This window comes from Gouania willdenowi, chromosome 13 (genome assembly GCF_900634775.1).
Source record: "Gouania willdenowi chromosome 13, fGouWil2.1, whole genome shotgun sequence".
In the NCBI taxonomy this organism is placed as follows: Eukaryota; Metazoa; Chordata; class Actinopteri; order Blenniiformes; family Gobiesocidae; genus Gouania; species Gouania willdenowi.
The window spans coordinates 12,320,013-12,336,413 of NC_041056.1; the positions used below are offsets into that span (position 1 = coordinate 12,320,013).

Sequence of the window (16,401 nt, forward strand, 5' to 3'; positions counted from 1 at the left end):
ATATGAATGACTACAGATTGTTAATTGCACTTTTTATTAGTAAGAAGAAATATGAAAGATTATAAAAGTTTTTTTTTGTTTAAATTGCATTCAAGACACTTTGATATGAATAACTGCAGGTTGTTAATTGCACTTTTTTATTAGAAAGTAGAAATATGAAAGAATTCTAAAAACGTTTTTCTTTGTATTTATATGATTCCTATTCAAGGCACATTGATAAAAATTACAGTATATTGTTAATATATAGGCTAAAAGTTTCATTTTTTTATCTACAATAATTTATTTGATTTGATTTTTTTAATTTAAATTTATTTTTTTACACTAATCATGTATTTCATTTTCCAGGTAGTCGACGTCAAAGACGTTCAGATTTAACTCTAAATTCACCTCATTAATTCCTAATGTCTATAAATGTGCAGACGTCCTCTGTCCTCTTCCCTTCTATCTCTGAATGTTGTTCAACATCATTTCTGCTTAGCAAGAATCTGCTTAGTGTCACTCCTTTCTGAGAAATGGCTTAAAAAGCAAAACCGGTAATAATCCAAGGGTAAAGTTAAGAGTTAAATGTCCCATCAGCAGTTCTGTCCAAAAAAATAAAAAATAAAAAATCACACCCCAGGAAAGGACTTATCATTCTAAAAAGCCTATTATGTTTAATGCATACTAATGTGAGCTTGAAAAGTCCAAATTGAGCATGATTTATCGAGGAGACTTCTTATAATTTCATCCCTGCTAACCATGCAGTCCACTTTTTGACTACCATAGCGATTTCTAACAAAATGCTAACGGATGCTAGCAGCTGGATTTTGTGTTACCCAAGCAAAAGAATAAAGCCTCTCCGCACTATAAACCCAAACAACCGCTTATCCTGCAAAATCTTATGTAATATTGCCTCATTTAGTAAAAACTTTACATTTAAAGAGTTTTTTTCCTCTATATATAGCTGTATGTACTTGCAGAATGTTGCTGCCCTCTGGCAATACACTACATTACAGAACAACTTATTTCCTCAAGCAATCCAACTTTAAATGTGTGCTGCTCTGCAAACTCATTCTTTGATGAACATATCAATCATGCAGATCCAATATCTAACTTTGACAGTAAAGTGTCTTTTCTCTGTCTGCTCATACAATTACAGTATATTACCTGTTGCTAAATTACATAAAGGGGACAAAAAAAAAACAATCTAAAGCAGAGATGGCCAACTTTTACACCAGCGGGGGCCATGAACATGTTATGTGAGGGCCACATTATCAACATTCATGTTAACATGGAATAATGACCTATCTGTGCATTATTACAGAAAACGCCAAAGGGTTTCTGTGTGTTTTTATTCTTATTCTTTATTTATTCTTCTCTCATGTTTTGTGTATTTGTGTTTTTTTGGATTAATTTTGTGTATTTTTCTTATGTGTATTTTTGCTGTCATTTTGTGTGATTTTGTTGTCGTGCATATATTTTAATTTCTTTAGTGTGATTGTTGTTGCCTGAGGTTTTTTCATGAAGTGTGTTATTGTTTAGTGTGTTTTTTGAGTCTTTTTTTTTTATGTTTTTGTTGTTGTTTAGTGTTTTTTTTTTTGAGTCTTTTTGTGTAATTTTGTTGTTTATTGTATCATTCTGTCATTTTGTGTGTTTTTGAAATAATTTTTCATATTTACCTTGGGGGCCACACAAAATTAAAAATGAGAGCTGTGGTCTTCAGTTGACCACATCTGATCGAAAGTCTTTCCCACTTTTATTAACATTTGGCATCACAATGCAGATGTTTCCATTTGAGTCTGCCATGTTTTATGGAATAATAGAACGTTTACATGTTGCTGATACACGTCATGTTGTGGTATTAAGTAGCCTTTCCTTAAATTATGCAAAAACTAGCTATTCTTTAGTTAAGTATTTATGTTTTTTGGGGGTTTTTTTTCTGCTGTCCGACAGCATATGTTTAAAAGAAACGCTGTCAGAATGTTTTTTTTCAAAATTCTCTCTCGATTTTTGATTTGTTTGCAGTTAAAGTTCTACAAACGTACTGGCATTGCTTCTACTCTATTATAGTAGTAATAAATGTAGCCGCAAGCCTCTCTTCGAGCTACTAAACCTCGTTCATTGGCTTCTCACATATTGGTTAGCAGTAAATAATTGGAAATAGTAAAATCAAACACACCAACAAACATTGTTGCAGTGAGTTACCGTATTTCTAATTTAGATTTTGTGAACTGAACCACTGAAGATTGATGAGTTATAGAGTTCTTTATGGAGACAGGGTTATTGACATTTAAATGCACACAGAGAGAAGATCGAAGAAATCTAATGAATTTCTGTGTAGGAGATATTCTCCGTATTGATAAGTTGCTGGATTTTCCATTCTACAACAATGATTATCAAACCCGACAACTGAAAACTCAGTTTCACATCGATTCAACTTCCCGAATTTCATTTGGCATTTGGCTTGTTGTTTTTCTTATTCGTTTGCAGCCACACTGAGCACAGCTTTATATCTGCTGCTTCAAGAACACTTAGCCTATTGACACGGACAGAGCTGAGGGCTGTCAGCTTTTTGACTACACACACATTATTTGGCATCAGATGCAAAGGGAAAAAGCCCAACAGCAGGATTTAGCCGTTATCAGGTTTGCACAGAGGACGTTAATGTGGTTTGGTCTGAGGCTGCATGTTTTCCAAGCCAGTTCCTGGTTCAAAACCTAAATATTACCAGGAATTAAATTGGTTTCTTTAAATCGATACAACCCATCCCATGACCGCATTTTAGATAATAGATCTAAAGATCTAAAGGTGAATGATTAAACTCGGCTAATTCATGTCAGAAAGGTCTTTGAAATCATTTGTATCAGTTTAAAGCCTTCAAATACATGTAATATCCCTTTACATGTGGGCAAAGACATTTTTGATACTTCAGCCAATCAGCATTCACATATCATGTTGAGACGTCACAGCAGGTGTGCTCTCATTAAAGGTCTACTGTGGAATAGCATTTTAATCCAACCCTGAAGCAGGTAAGCCTCCACTATGATCAGAGCAATCAGATGCCTTGAAACTCATGAAACCAGTTGGAGTTACTAGAGTGGAGTACTTGAGTAATCACTACGTCACAGTTTGCTAAATATATTCGACCTCCACAAGCATGTGTTTAAAATGCTTTTTATTGCATTTTACGCAGCTTCTAAATCAGCAGTGTCAAACTAAATTTAGGGCAGGGGCCAAATATGATTGATCTCAAATGGGCCACACTTTAAAAGCGGGAGAATTAGTCATTTCAGCGTTATTGTGCCCTAGTTTGCACTTCCATGTATAAATTATATAAAACATTATGTAAGGTATTCAAGCAATAAGAGACATATCAGTTCCAGTAAGACCTCCACTTTATCTCCTTGATTTAGTGACCAAATTTCATTTAATTTGGGGAAATTTTGCAGAATAATTTGATAAAAAATGTCTGGATGTTTTAAAAGCAACTGCCATCATGTGCTATAAGCATGGGCATGGTTCCCATACAAATTTCTAAAACTTTTCCAAAATATTTGACCAAATTTCCATCACTTAGTTTTGAGCTGCTAAAATTGAGCTGCTAGTTGAGCCGCAAAATGGCTCAACTAGTCTGGGACACTGGGATGGACTATCCTTCGATGTTATTCTGTTTACCCTTCTGTCCACTATACCAACCAGTAGAAGCGGATGGCTGCCACCTCTGAACCTGGTTCTGCTGGAGATTTCTTCCTATAAAAAAGAGGGAGTTTTTTCTTCCCACTCTCGTTAAATGCTTGTTCATGTGGATCTTGTTGGGTTCTTTCTTTCTTCCTATGGACTCGATATTTTGTTAACTGTTTTGAGGTGACTGTTGTAATTTGCGCCATATAAATAATTGAATTGAACTGAATTGAATTAAATCAGCAGTGTCAAACTAAATTTAGTGCAGGGGCCAAATATGGACCAGTTTGATGTCAAGTAGGCCACAGTTTAAAGGTGGAAAAATTAGTAATTTCAATTGTATTGTGCCCTAGTTTGCACTTCCATGTATAAATTATATAAAAATTATGTAAGGTATTCAAGCAATAAGTGATATATCAGTCCCTGTAAGATCTCCTTGATTTAGATACCAAATTTTATTTCATTTGGGGAAATTTTGCGGAATAATTTGAAAAAAAAATGTCTGGATTTTAGAGAAATATACAGGGTTTTTTTTTTTAAGATTAAAGATTAAAAGCAACTGCCATCATGTGATACAAGCATGGGCATGGTTCCCAAACTTCTTTCACAATGATTTTTCACTTAGTTTTGAGCCGCTAAAATCTATTCAAGGCCATTAGAGTGCAAAAATGAGTGGGCCTTTTCAGTGTACTAATGTAAAAGAGGTCTGACAGTGTGCCATGGTTAGTAGCAAAAAATGTGGTACAAGGAATGCAAGTTGTGTCAATCACATATCTATCATATAGCATCATGCAATGGCACAATTGCCTTTGACACCCATTTTGCAATTTATTTATTTTTTTTAAATAATGCATCAACGTAACATTAAACAACAACTAACTAACAGCTACCTTGTTTAATAATGAGATTAAAATGTCAATTTGCAGACATTTATTAAAAGCGATGTACTAAAGATTAAAAGACTTGCGGTTAACGTCCCATAATAATAGCGAAGCTTGGATTTTAAACATTAAAATTAAAAAGGCTATATTTCCAAAACAGTTAAATTATTCCATGACTTTTCAAGGAATTTCATGTCCGTGAGGACCCTGATGGGGAAACTGTGAGCTTTGGTAATATTGCTGAGTTTCATTGAATTTGTGCATTTGGAGGGACTGAGGATCGTTTCTACTTTTTCCTGCGGGTCTAACTGGATTCTCCAGGGGGCCACATTTGGCACCCCAGCCTTGAGTTTGACACATTTTCTAAATGGTCTCTCATTCCTACAGTAAAAGGATTACATGTATTAGTCTATCAGTTGAGCCTGACTAAGTAATTTGGGTTGAGCATCCCTTTAATCCATATTTATTGACATTTTTATCTTCAGATTAACTCGTTCCAGATTACATGGGAAACGGTACAGGGATCATTTGAACAGTTAATGCAAGAAATGCTCCAATAATAACTTAAAATGTTACAAAAAAAAAAAGTTTTGCAGTTCATCTTAAGCTAAATAGTGTTATCGCTTGCATTTTGAATGAAAGACAACAAAGTCATCGCTTAATTATTAACACTCATCACAAAAAGCTAGTTATTCTGTGCGTTTTTGAATTCAAAAAAAAAAAGTTACATTATATAGTCAGCCAAACTGGACCCATTCTATCTTATCATGTCCTTTATTATATATATATATATATACATACATACAGTATATGTGTGTGTGTGTGTGTGTACTATAGCATGCCATAATTGTGTATTACTTAACAGTGCATCAAAGATGGTTCATTGAGTGTGTAAAGTTAGTTATTGGCCATCTCAGGCAAAAGTGCAAATGTAGGTCAATGCAACAATAGTTCTGTGAGTCTGGGCTGCAATGCTGTCCTTTTAAAACACTGCCATCGCCCCAATGAGATAAGTATTCTTTGGAGAGAGGAAACTAGCCCACCACATATAATCCCTTTTAACCATTCACTCTGAACCAAAATAACCTTTAATTTAAATGTCTTTCTGCCTAAGGCCAGGTTTGATTCTCCAACAGAAACCTAGCCCTAGCTCTAGTCTATAAAAAGATTCAGTAAATCCAGGTTTAAAAATTTGATCCAAGAACTATGACGTTTATTGCACATGTGGGAAATCAGGCCTATGTTGTATAGATAAAAAGATGAGTGGCAAAGCCAAGCAATTCCCATGAGTTGGCACATCAAAAAAATTATGAGTGTTTTTGTAACAAAAAGCTGCTGAGTCATGGATAAAAGACCATCTTTCCACAAATGCTGATGTATAAGGAACATTCACGTTGATCAAATCATTCACTTCTTTAATCAGTTAAATAATTAAGTTAATTGTGTTTTTTGGTTTTTCGTTTCTTATATAACCCCAATCAGTTCTTCGGCCTTTAGGGATTATCCCCCTACTTACAAACTGGTTTGATGTCACAATCTAATATATTGTAACTGAAAGCAATAGTTTTATGTTTTCATTACCAGTAGTTTTAAAGAGTATTATGCTTACATCAATCGTGTGTTCTGTGTATTTCCTATGAAGAAAAGAAGAAAGAAAATGTACCCTCATTAAAACCTTAAGAGCACTTTTCTGAACAATTTTTATTCTTGAAACAAATCTAATGAGAAGCCTTTTTCAGCCAGATGTGGAAGTGTTGGCAGTATTTCAAAAGTAAAAAGATATGGTTAATAAATGCGAGGAAATGGGTGTAAAAAAATATATCTGAGCCAGAAACCAGGAATGCTTGAGAGGACAATGAGTTATATCACCACATTCTAGTGATTCCCAGAAGAAAAGTGGTATACAACTCATAGCAGACTGCTTGGAAGGCTGAATTAGATCTACAGATATGTTCCCCACAAACTGTCCCCGGGAATAGCATTTGTTGACTGGATGATTGCAAATACAATAGGTTTTTTAATCCTTCATCTGCAGCTGTGCTCATTCATTTGTCAAGTGGAAATATCCAGGATGAGCCTTAATTATTCAAATAGGTTAACCAACATTGTGTTTAGTGAAGTAGCTATTATAAAAACAAACATCCTTTTCTTTTTTAAATGTAAATTAATCAAGCATTTATGGCAACAGGGTGTTTATTGTTTTGATTGGAAATACAGCAACTGTGTCCTTCACAATCAGTAACCTCAACAGAGTGACACAGTCATGTAGCTTTAATAGCTTGATCAAAGGCGTGGAGCTAAATAGTGCAAGAAATGAAGACTTTAAATCATTGAATGAGGGAGGATGATTTCATAAGACACTAAAGTGTTTGTAGGCTTAAGGATTGCATTTGTATCGACAAATAACAGTTTTTTCTGCTTTAATCAGGAGTTATTTTAAACACTTAAAGCAGAGCTTCCCAAACCTCTGCTTTAAGCGTCATCAGTAGGGTAAAACTAACCTCTCTCACGACGGTCTAAACCCATCACAAATGTCTGGCGACCCCAGACATTTTTTTTTTTCTAGAATTAGTTTTTCATCATGTTAAAGTGTTACAATTACAGAGTGGCAAGGATTAGTGATATTTATACACTGCATTTTTTTTAACTACTATAGGACAGTTATTTGACATTTATTATGTGTGAGATCTGCATTTGAAATAGAACTAAAAAAAAGAATTTTAATTAGCTTTTAACCAATTAGACATTTAATTTGGATTCCAGGCGACCCCACATGGGGGTCATGCATATTACATGACAGCGTAAAATGTGTTTTTCTCCCATCATGACTGTAATGATGGTTTGTTTTTTTAAACTCCTGCTGCATTTTACTCTCGCAATCAGTGCCCTTTGACTTTTGCTAATCAGAAAGTTGTTATTAGTCAGATGACTGACCTTTTAAATCATTAAAAACATTGATGGCAGCTGAAAATAAAATGCCACCAAGCATCCTGAAAAAGGCCAACCCAACAGGTGTTACAAAATCATCATTTATTTTTTGAGAATAAAACAAGTACTATAAAATAAATACATACAAACTTTACATGAAGTAAGAAATACTGGTTCTTGTGAGGCCAGAAGGTTGGGAGGGAGTAGATGATCAATCAATGTGCCTGCAGCTCGCACTGGGGACCTGATGAGGCAGGTGGTTCGTCTTCACTGCTGTATGTGGAGCCTTGAGCCACTGCAGAGGAGGTGAGATATTGCTATGCACAACGCCCACGGTGAAGCCTGACAGCATGGGCTTGTTGATGTTGAACAAAAACACGACACAGAACAGCTTCGGTGAGAAAAGCCCTCTGCACCGACTTATCTGTCGCGCTTTGCCTGGATCTTAATGGAGTGATAAATGTTTCTGTTCAGTCTGTAGAACTATCATCTGAGCACTCCACACCCGCCACTTTCCAGTTTTTTCTTCTCTTTTTGGAGTTCAGCACCGATTCTGAGGCTTTGTGCTTCCTTTTTTTCAGGCTATTAGTCCTTCTGTCCTTTTTTGCCTTATCAGTGTCCTCATCACTGGTGTCCAGATCTCTCTCTTTGCTTTTGCTGGTTTTCTTATTTTTATGCAGATGTTTAGATCCTTTTTTCCTCTGCTTGTCTTTGATGGCACTGCTGTCATCATCACTGCTGGAGTCACTGCTTGGACAATCTACCTTCTTGTGTTTCTCCACCACTTTTTTCTTCTTCTTCTTTCGGGAGGATTTTTTTAACCGCTTTGACAAGCATGCCTGTTTGTTGGTCTTGGACTTTTTGAGTTTGCGGTGCCCACTGCTCTTTATGTCGCAGCTTTTTTCACTAAAAAGCAACAAAGTAAACAAGTGAAACTCGGCTTAGACATTCTCCTGGAGCCTTTTAGAAGCAATCCTCTAAATGTGCATTTCCTGTGCAGTCTGTAAATACCAACCTACAATTGTGTATATTTTCAGCAGTGAAGGAGCTTTTTTTTTTTTTTTTTAACATCTCCTTTAACTCAAACTCAACACATGGTGGAATCCGACATCATTGTCCAAGTGAAAAGTCTGCTCTGTTTAACAAATCAAAATGTACCAACAATTTTAGCTTAAAAAGATATGAAAGCAGGGCTCTACATTAACTTTTAAAACAGACAGTGAACCATTCAGTAATCAATAACGATATGACAAATACTTGTGTAACCTTAGATTTTTTTTCCTTGGTACTAATGCTTTGGACGCACACCCAGATGTTTATTTGATGCATTTCTGTTTTTATGTTATAATGGAGAACAATTCTAATTTGCCAGTGGCAATCAGGCAAGCATTTATGTTATGTTATGTCATGTTATGTCATACAGGAGAAACATTTAGTTTTCCAAAATAGAAAGTCATTTTGTCTTTTTCGTTGTTTGTATGCGAGGAGTCTGAATTGTGCATGTGGCAATGTTTTATTATTTTTGCTTGTTTAGAGTAAGGCTGATTTTGTGCTTACCTATCACTTTCAAACTCCTCTGGATAAAGTTCTTTAAAGCCACTGTGTCCCCATCTGCAAAATCATCATGAGAACAACATGATTATGATATGTAGACAATTACGCAGACATTGTTAGCCTTTAAATCAATATATATACACATTTACTACAAAGGAATACACATTTTATAACTTTGTTTATTTTGTTTTTATTCTGTTGTTCTGATTTCCGTTTAGAAATCTAGTACTGATCTAGTACTGATCTTAAACTTGTTAAAAGTGACAATAATGACAAGACAAGTTTGTTGTAGCCTTTCATTTATTCATCTATTTCAGCAATGTGTTTAAAATTCTTGTAAGAAATACAAAATTATTTGGAACTCTACCTGTCAGGATCCTTGGCCTCAAACTCATACAGTTTTCGACTCCAGTATCGGCTCTCTCTGTCATCGTGTTCAGACACTCTGCTTTGACTCAAGTCTCCAGGAACTCGATCACAGTGCATATGTCTTTGGAAATACAACAAGGACAGATTGAATATCAAATGCACAGCATTAACACTAACCTGTGAGCCTCACTAGATAATGGGTGAATCTGTTTAGGAAATTCAATTTGTGAAGCGTACCTTAAACACGCTGGATCTGACAAATTTTGGGGTCGGGACCTTTGGGTCTCCCAGTCTCGCATTTTCCACATGTCCATTTCCTCCTGAATCTGAAATGGGTTAACATCCAGAAAGCAAAACAATGACAGTACTTTAGCAGAGGTAATGCACATGCTGGTTTTAGTTCATGATAAACAAAAGAAAAAGTGTCTACTGTGTACATAATATAAACGCAACACTTTTGCTCCAATTTTTCATGAGCTGCACTCCAAGATCTAAAAAAATTTCTACATACACCAGGGCGCCCCCGACGTTCAGTTTTCAGCAATGCCAGGGGGGTTTCTGTTGTTTTTTTTTTAAATCGGTACCATCGTAATAGTTGTTGCACACTTGGACACAAAAGGGACTCCCAGGTAGGCACGGGAAGTTTAACGCTTTTTTTAATCTGAATAACCCAGAAACACATACATCAGCCGCACCGTCGATTTAATACAGGCGATTGACTCGGACGCTTCCGTCTTTACCTAAGGACCCCCGTAGCCCTTTAGCTGCCCTCGATTCTGCCTGTGTGCATCCTCTGCTTACGTAACCGTCGTCATGTGTTCTTTTATCCATCCACTTTTTATTTAAAAACCCAAATTCCACAAGTGTTATGAGAGCTGATATTGTAGGTTTTATATGTTTTTAGAGCTGCTTTGATTGTGCTCAGCAAAATGTTTAGTTTTTTGAGGAATTTATGCTGCTCATATAAGTTTTGTTTCGTAGTCTTTATTTTTTTTACTGAATAAGCTTGTGTGTTAGATCAGATTAAATTAGCTGAACAAGCTAATATTGTTGTTATTTATATACACTACTGGTCAAACCTTTTAGAACCCCCTAATTTTTCCAGTTATTTTTTGCAATTCAAGTCGTGCAAGTCCAATGAATAGCTTGAAATGGTACAAAGGTAAGTACTGAACAGCCAGAGGTAAAAAAAAAAGTTAGCGGTGATAAAGGTACATTGTGCTTATGTAGAGAAGTTTTGGAAATGTAGCTATAGTCCCAGAGGCTATGGCTATGTTTAAAGTACCTCCAGACACTTTCAAATAAATATGAGCTAAAATAAAACTGACAGAACTTTAAGTCACGTGGTGCACCAATCACGTCACCTAAACTGGCCATTGAGGGGCGCTGCGTACGGATAGAAAGCCAGTCTATTTTCAAGTATTACGTACTGACAGCCACTGCCAACATAGTTTGTATTTAAAAAGATTCAATGAATTCAACAATGAACAAATATGAAATATGTTTAGCAAAGTTTTATTATTAATATCCCCAAAACCATCGTTTGTGGACCTAAACATTAATTTAAAATTTCACGTTTTGTCTCGTTTCCCGTAAATTGTTTTGTTAGCAACTCACGTAAACAAGTTCCGAGTAAATAGCACAATAGGAGTACAAAATCATGTAATACACCGAGTAGGTCCAAAAAATACTTGGCCACGATACGTTTATAAATATCTAATGAATAAAGTGAAGTTGTTACCTTGTTGTGGGCGTCTGTGTGTCGGATTACATTCCTCAACAGCGTCTTTCCAATCGACTGCTTTGACATGATGCAACCTGGACAAAAAAAAAAAAAAAAAGACTCACATAAGTCGACAGCTATCACTTCACTACCGTATATAATGTTAAATATTGGATGGAAAAGAAATTAATATAGAGTTTTAAAAACACACACACACAATCACGGACGGTAGTAATTAACCCAGCACCAGCTGTTAGCCTAGCCTATATGCTAGCATTCAGACACAAGTCGGTTCAACTAAAGCTTCTACAGCTAACATGATTCAAACAAACACATATCATGGCTGGTTAGCGAGAATATAAGTGCATTAAAGCCTAGTATATTAAATGCCTGTAAACTATACATTTAATACCTGAGATTTAGAAGAAGAAGAAAAAAGTATCTTTTTGTACTATTCTTCTTCGGCTCGTCTGTGATGACGTATATCCGCCGTTTTGGTAGTACACGCCCACATATACCAAAACTGGACTGTGATTGGTTCAACCTACCGTCAATCGTTCAGGTCGTCTGACGTACCAGCTGAACAGCCGGTTTATCACAGTCGCCTCATTCCTAAGGGCGCTATTGAATATAAATATGTTAATTTTATTTTATTTTATGGAACTTTTTTTTAAAAATACAAACAATACAGACTGATGTTAGGTTGGGCAAATATTAAAAGAAACAAAGGGGAATTTCAATCATAAATGTAAGTGACAACATTGACATTACAACAGTCAAACTGTCAATCATAAATAAGTCCAAACCTAGCTAGATATCGATAAGAAAAGGAAGAAACGAACAAAACACATAAATTATGGCTATCTAAAGCTACACAGTAAAAAAAAAGCAGTAGCAGTGATAGTATTATTTAGTAATAGCCAATGGTAAGAATAGTGGTTGTTGGTAGTAAAAAAAAACAAAAAAAAACAACAGTGATTTGTTTGTACATTTTTTTGTTAGATTTTGTGCCCGTGTACAACATCAATTGTAAACTCACAATTGATGTTAGGGACAATTTTGATACCAATAACAGATGCTGGATAACCACAAATATATATTTATTTAGAAATCCCTAGAGGTGTTTTTCCTCTTTCCCTGAATCAATGTTGGTGGTGTAGCCTGGTGATTAAAACTGTTGTTCAAAAGCTGTTTATTGGAAGCTTTCAGCACCGAGTTTATGAGGAAAAATATTTTATTGTTTATTAGGAAGACGGATATTTGATGGAAGTTAAAACTGTTAGGGACACTGTTGGGAAGGTGAACAACATAATTGTTAAAGCTATTTCAGATTGCTTCTTTTCAACCGTTATTGCTCAAAATGACTAGTAAAGGTGTTATTAAACATTGTTATGAGACTGTTTGGTTTTTACTGTGCTGACAATGTGTTGGAACAGCATTTTCCGTGTTTTCATTGGCAAAAAACATGGATAAGGTGCGAATAATCTTATTTGTGATCCCATAGCATCTGATTTAAAAAATAAAAAAATGGAAAAAAAAAAAGCCCTGGGATTATGTTCGGGAGCTGAGATTTGTTTCATACTTAATTTTGAAAGATTGAATGAAAATTTGCTTTTCTATGAACCATACGGGCTTTGTTTTGACAGTTATATATTGCACATTACCTTTTATATAATTTGAAACAGTTTATGCTAATATTGCCATACATTTTACTTTTAATTTCCCATTGATCGCACACCTGAACTGCCACTAACGTCTTCTCTACATTGCACGTCAATCAAAATAAACTGGATTTCCCAATCACTGAAACATATTAGTTGAAGTTTGTTGGTGGAAGTTGCAAGAAATCCCTTTTGGGTCAGAACTGGTACAATCTTTGTTTGCAATCCACAGTGGCCACCCAAACAATCAATCCTTTTTTTTGCATCTCATTTGATTTACAAATTGTATCACTATGTATTTTTCCTAATTTAATGGGTACAATTGATTAAGCATAGGTGTTGTTTGTTACCCTAACCCTAACCCTTCGTTACCCTAACCCCTAACCCTAACCCCACTCGATCCCTCAACCTAACCCAAAAGATGCCAACATAGCTCCAAAGGTGTCCATATTTTAGCCAAAGGTGTCATAATTTAGCAAATGACACTTCATGACAGCCTTCCTATCACTCTAATAAATCAAGGAAGTTCTGCATGTGTGCGTGTTTGTGGAGTGAATGTCGACGTGGTTTCTGTTCGAACTGAAACTTTTTTAACAGCCTCCACACACCTCGAATGTGTGCATTCATTATTTTGGACTTATTTGGTGATTAGGTTTCAAAATGTTTATTTTCATATTATTTTTAAATCACTGCGGAATCAACGCGGGTTACACCAAACAGAGGGTTAGACTGGGGAGGGGGGAGGGGCACACTGATATACTAGGAAACCTCTCAAGTCTCACGCATTGGTGCATGCGCGCTAAACCACCGCATTGGTGCAAACTTTATTTATCAATTTATCATGCGCATGTACCATAGAATTAAACCAGGGAAATCGCACATGCTATTTTACTTTGCACCTTTATAACACTACAGAGTAGAGACCTTTTCTAAAAACAATAGAATGTCATGGAAAAGTGGTTTATTTCCAAATTTCTGTTCAAAAAGTTAAACTTTTATAAATTATAGATTCAGAGCCCACAATTTAAACGATTTCAAGTATTTATTTGTTTATTTTTACATAATTTGGGCTTCCAGCTCATAAAACCCACAAAAACAGGAATTCAAAAAATTAGAATAGTGAAGAAATCACCATTTACTTCTCAGTTTTTGCAGATAAAAAAGAGGAGAAGAAGGACTGGACTGTTGGCCAGTGGACCAAGCTTTACTGCACGCGCATCGCGGAACATAACAAGGTCGCATCGGGTCGCATTGATATAGGTCTATGGGTCAGGTAAGAGCCAAAATCATATTTACCTGTTTGCTGTTGTGATGGTGGCCTTGTTTCCGTGCACAGTTCCACATTCACTTTGATTGACAGTCTCAAAAACAGGAAGTTGAAGCCTATTGGCTGAGCGCACTCGGCGATCGTTTCCATTTGTATAGGGGTCTATAGGACGAAGGAGGGACTTACAGTACATACATTAATGTATATGAATGACCACAGGCAGTAGATCATAGTAAAAGACTAGTTAGGTATTTTTTTCGCATTTTAAAAGAATCATACATAAACATAGATTTCTCAGAAACTCCAGATATCACTTTAAGCTCCCACATGAATGCATACTTCCAACGGGCGCTGTACTAGTTCATGCTAATGACAGATAATGACAGCGAAATGTCAGTCTTATGTATAAAACTTCAAGTAAAGTGTTACCTTATTTCTTTTAAATCTCTTTTAGCAAAAACTTGCTTCCTCTTTTTCAGCAAGAAATTCACACATTGATCCAATAACTGAGACACCTCAGGCTTTTTAACTTGCAATTTGGGTGTCCAATCTAAATTGTGGGGGAAAAACAATCATTTGTTCAATTCTGCGTCCTTCCCGTTGTCTAAGCCGTAGGAATTACATTGGAGGAGAGTTTAGTGAGGCATTCTTTACCTGTGATCACTTCCATTCCAAACACAATCCAGACTGATTTGAAATGCCTTCATAGTGCCTGCGTGTTCCCACATCATTAGTATCGAATCAGCAGAACACATGCAGAGTCAGTGTGTGTCTCTGAGCACATCCTTTCTACTCTTCTGTAAGAACATTGTCACAAAGTCAAATTTAAATATATCAGAAAAAAAGAAAGAAAAACACGTCAGTAACCAATTTCACAGAGAAGATAGTTTTCTGAACCTTTTGCTGTCTTTGTAGTGTTGCAACACTCCAAATGTTTCTTCCCTGAGAAAGTGTTTCAACTTAAAAAAAAACAACTGACTTTACTTTTTCAACTTCCTGTCCTGCTGAAAGGACAACATCAGAGCAAGTCAGATCTTGTCCAGCTGATATCTTCTTGACCACCATAGGTGAATCATTGCAACAAATGTGTGCATTACATGAGTCATCCTAACTCTAGGCAACAGGTCCTGAAACTGGATGATTTGAGAATAATGAAGCTCATGAATATTAATGACTAAATTTCCAAAGTTCTACCTCAGTGCAAGTAATCGCCCACGCAGAATAGTATATTCCTCTTCAGACAGTGTGACAGCTTGTTTTTTGCCCGACTGTTGTCTTTGCATAAATGTGATGCTGCATTAGTCTGCAGGTTGCCATACATATTCATGGTGCTGCACTAAAATAGCACATTGAAACTGCCTGTGCTCATGCAGATTTTAGGAGACTGTCATTTTAGCAGCAACACAAGCTGCCATGTGGAGACCTACTTCACATTTCTGCTGACGCCAGGAAACAATGCGTACAACAGCAAAGAGATAGTGAGCTCGCACACACACACACACACACACACACACATACACACGAGGCAATTCAAAGGAGCACTTAACAATGACTGAACAATGGCTATAGGAACAGCTTTAGTTTTACTGGCATGCTGATTTAACACTGAGACCAGCACTTTTTTATTGTTTGTTTGAGTTGATTAATTCAACCCTATAAATACACTAAGAGGTTAATGAAATGTTTTTTTTTTCTTTTTTAATTACTTGACATTGCCACAATAAAAATAGCAAGTCAAATAAAATGTATAGTTTTCTTTGCCAATCTTTGCATTTGGATAAGAAAAATAGAAATTTGATAGAGTAACATTTGCCCTTCTCTAGCATTTACACTGTTACTAATAAAGCTGCTTAACCTCATGACTTACATTTTTACAAAAGTAATTCTCATAAATCCTCTAATAGGGATTTACACACACAAAAAACTGTTTTAGTTAGACATTGCTGCTGAAAAGTTTGTTTTTGACTCCATCATAAACACACACGGGTTGTTGAAAAATAGTCACTTGACTTGAGCTCCAGAAAAGTTTTTGACATTGCATTGTGGGAGAACGCAAAGAATGCGCAGAGGTGGAAATGTTTATTTGACAAGTGTTTTTACATCATTCTTACCGGGATTTCTTGTATTTGTTTGTCAGACAAGGAAGTCAACGATTTGCTTGATGTCATTTTTGTTCTGCTTTGTTTATTATTTGCGGTCACTCCGTTTTCCACCATATTCGAGTGTTTCCATGGAAGCCACAATATTAATACCTGCCATTATGTCGTCAACAACTTTCAATCAGGGAAAACATCAGAAGTATCACTTTGGCAGTGTTTTGAGGGTTACAATGGCACCAGTAATTGATAAAAACAACCT

General features: G+C 35.9%; 1 protein-coding gene across 1 annotated transcript; it reads right to left on the reverse strand.

Annotated features, from left to right (window-relative positions):
- Positions 1-7,635: 7,635 nt before the first annotated feature.
- On the reverse strand, positions 7,636-11,620 carry nkapd1 (NKAP domain containing 1). Its single transcript, XM_028464915.1, has 6 exons — positions 11,528-11,620; positions 11,134-11,210; positions 9,630-9,718; positions 9,391-9,513; positions 9,027-9,080; positions 7,636-8,375 (listed from the first exon to the last, which is right to left on the reverse strand). The coding sequence occupies exons 2-6, from the start codon at positions 11,200-11,202 to the stop codon at positions 7,940-7,942; spliced, it is 771 nt and encodes a 256-aa protein (XP_028320716.1). The 5' UTR covers positions 11,203-11,210; positions 11,528-11,620; the 3' UTR covers positions 7,636-7,939.
- Positions 11,621-16,401: the final 4,781 nt, after the last annotated feature.

Excerpts from the sequence above, each read along its gene's own strand:
- nkapd1 (XM_028464915.1), bottom strand. The coding sequence starts at position 11,202 with ATGTCAAAGCAGTCGATTGGAAAGACGCTGTTGAGGAATGTAATCCGA. Across the intron at positions 9,081-9,390 it reads GAGGCCAAGGATCCTGACAG|ATGGGGACACAGTGGCTTTA; the intron begins GTAGAGTTCCAA and ends ATGATTTTGCAG. Across the intron at positions 8,376-9,026 it reads GAGGAGTTTGAAAGTGATAG|TGAAAAAAGCTGCGACATAA; the intron begins GTAAGCACAAAA and ends GTTGCTTTTTAG.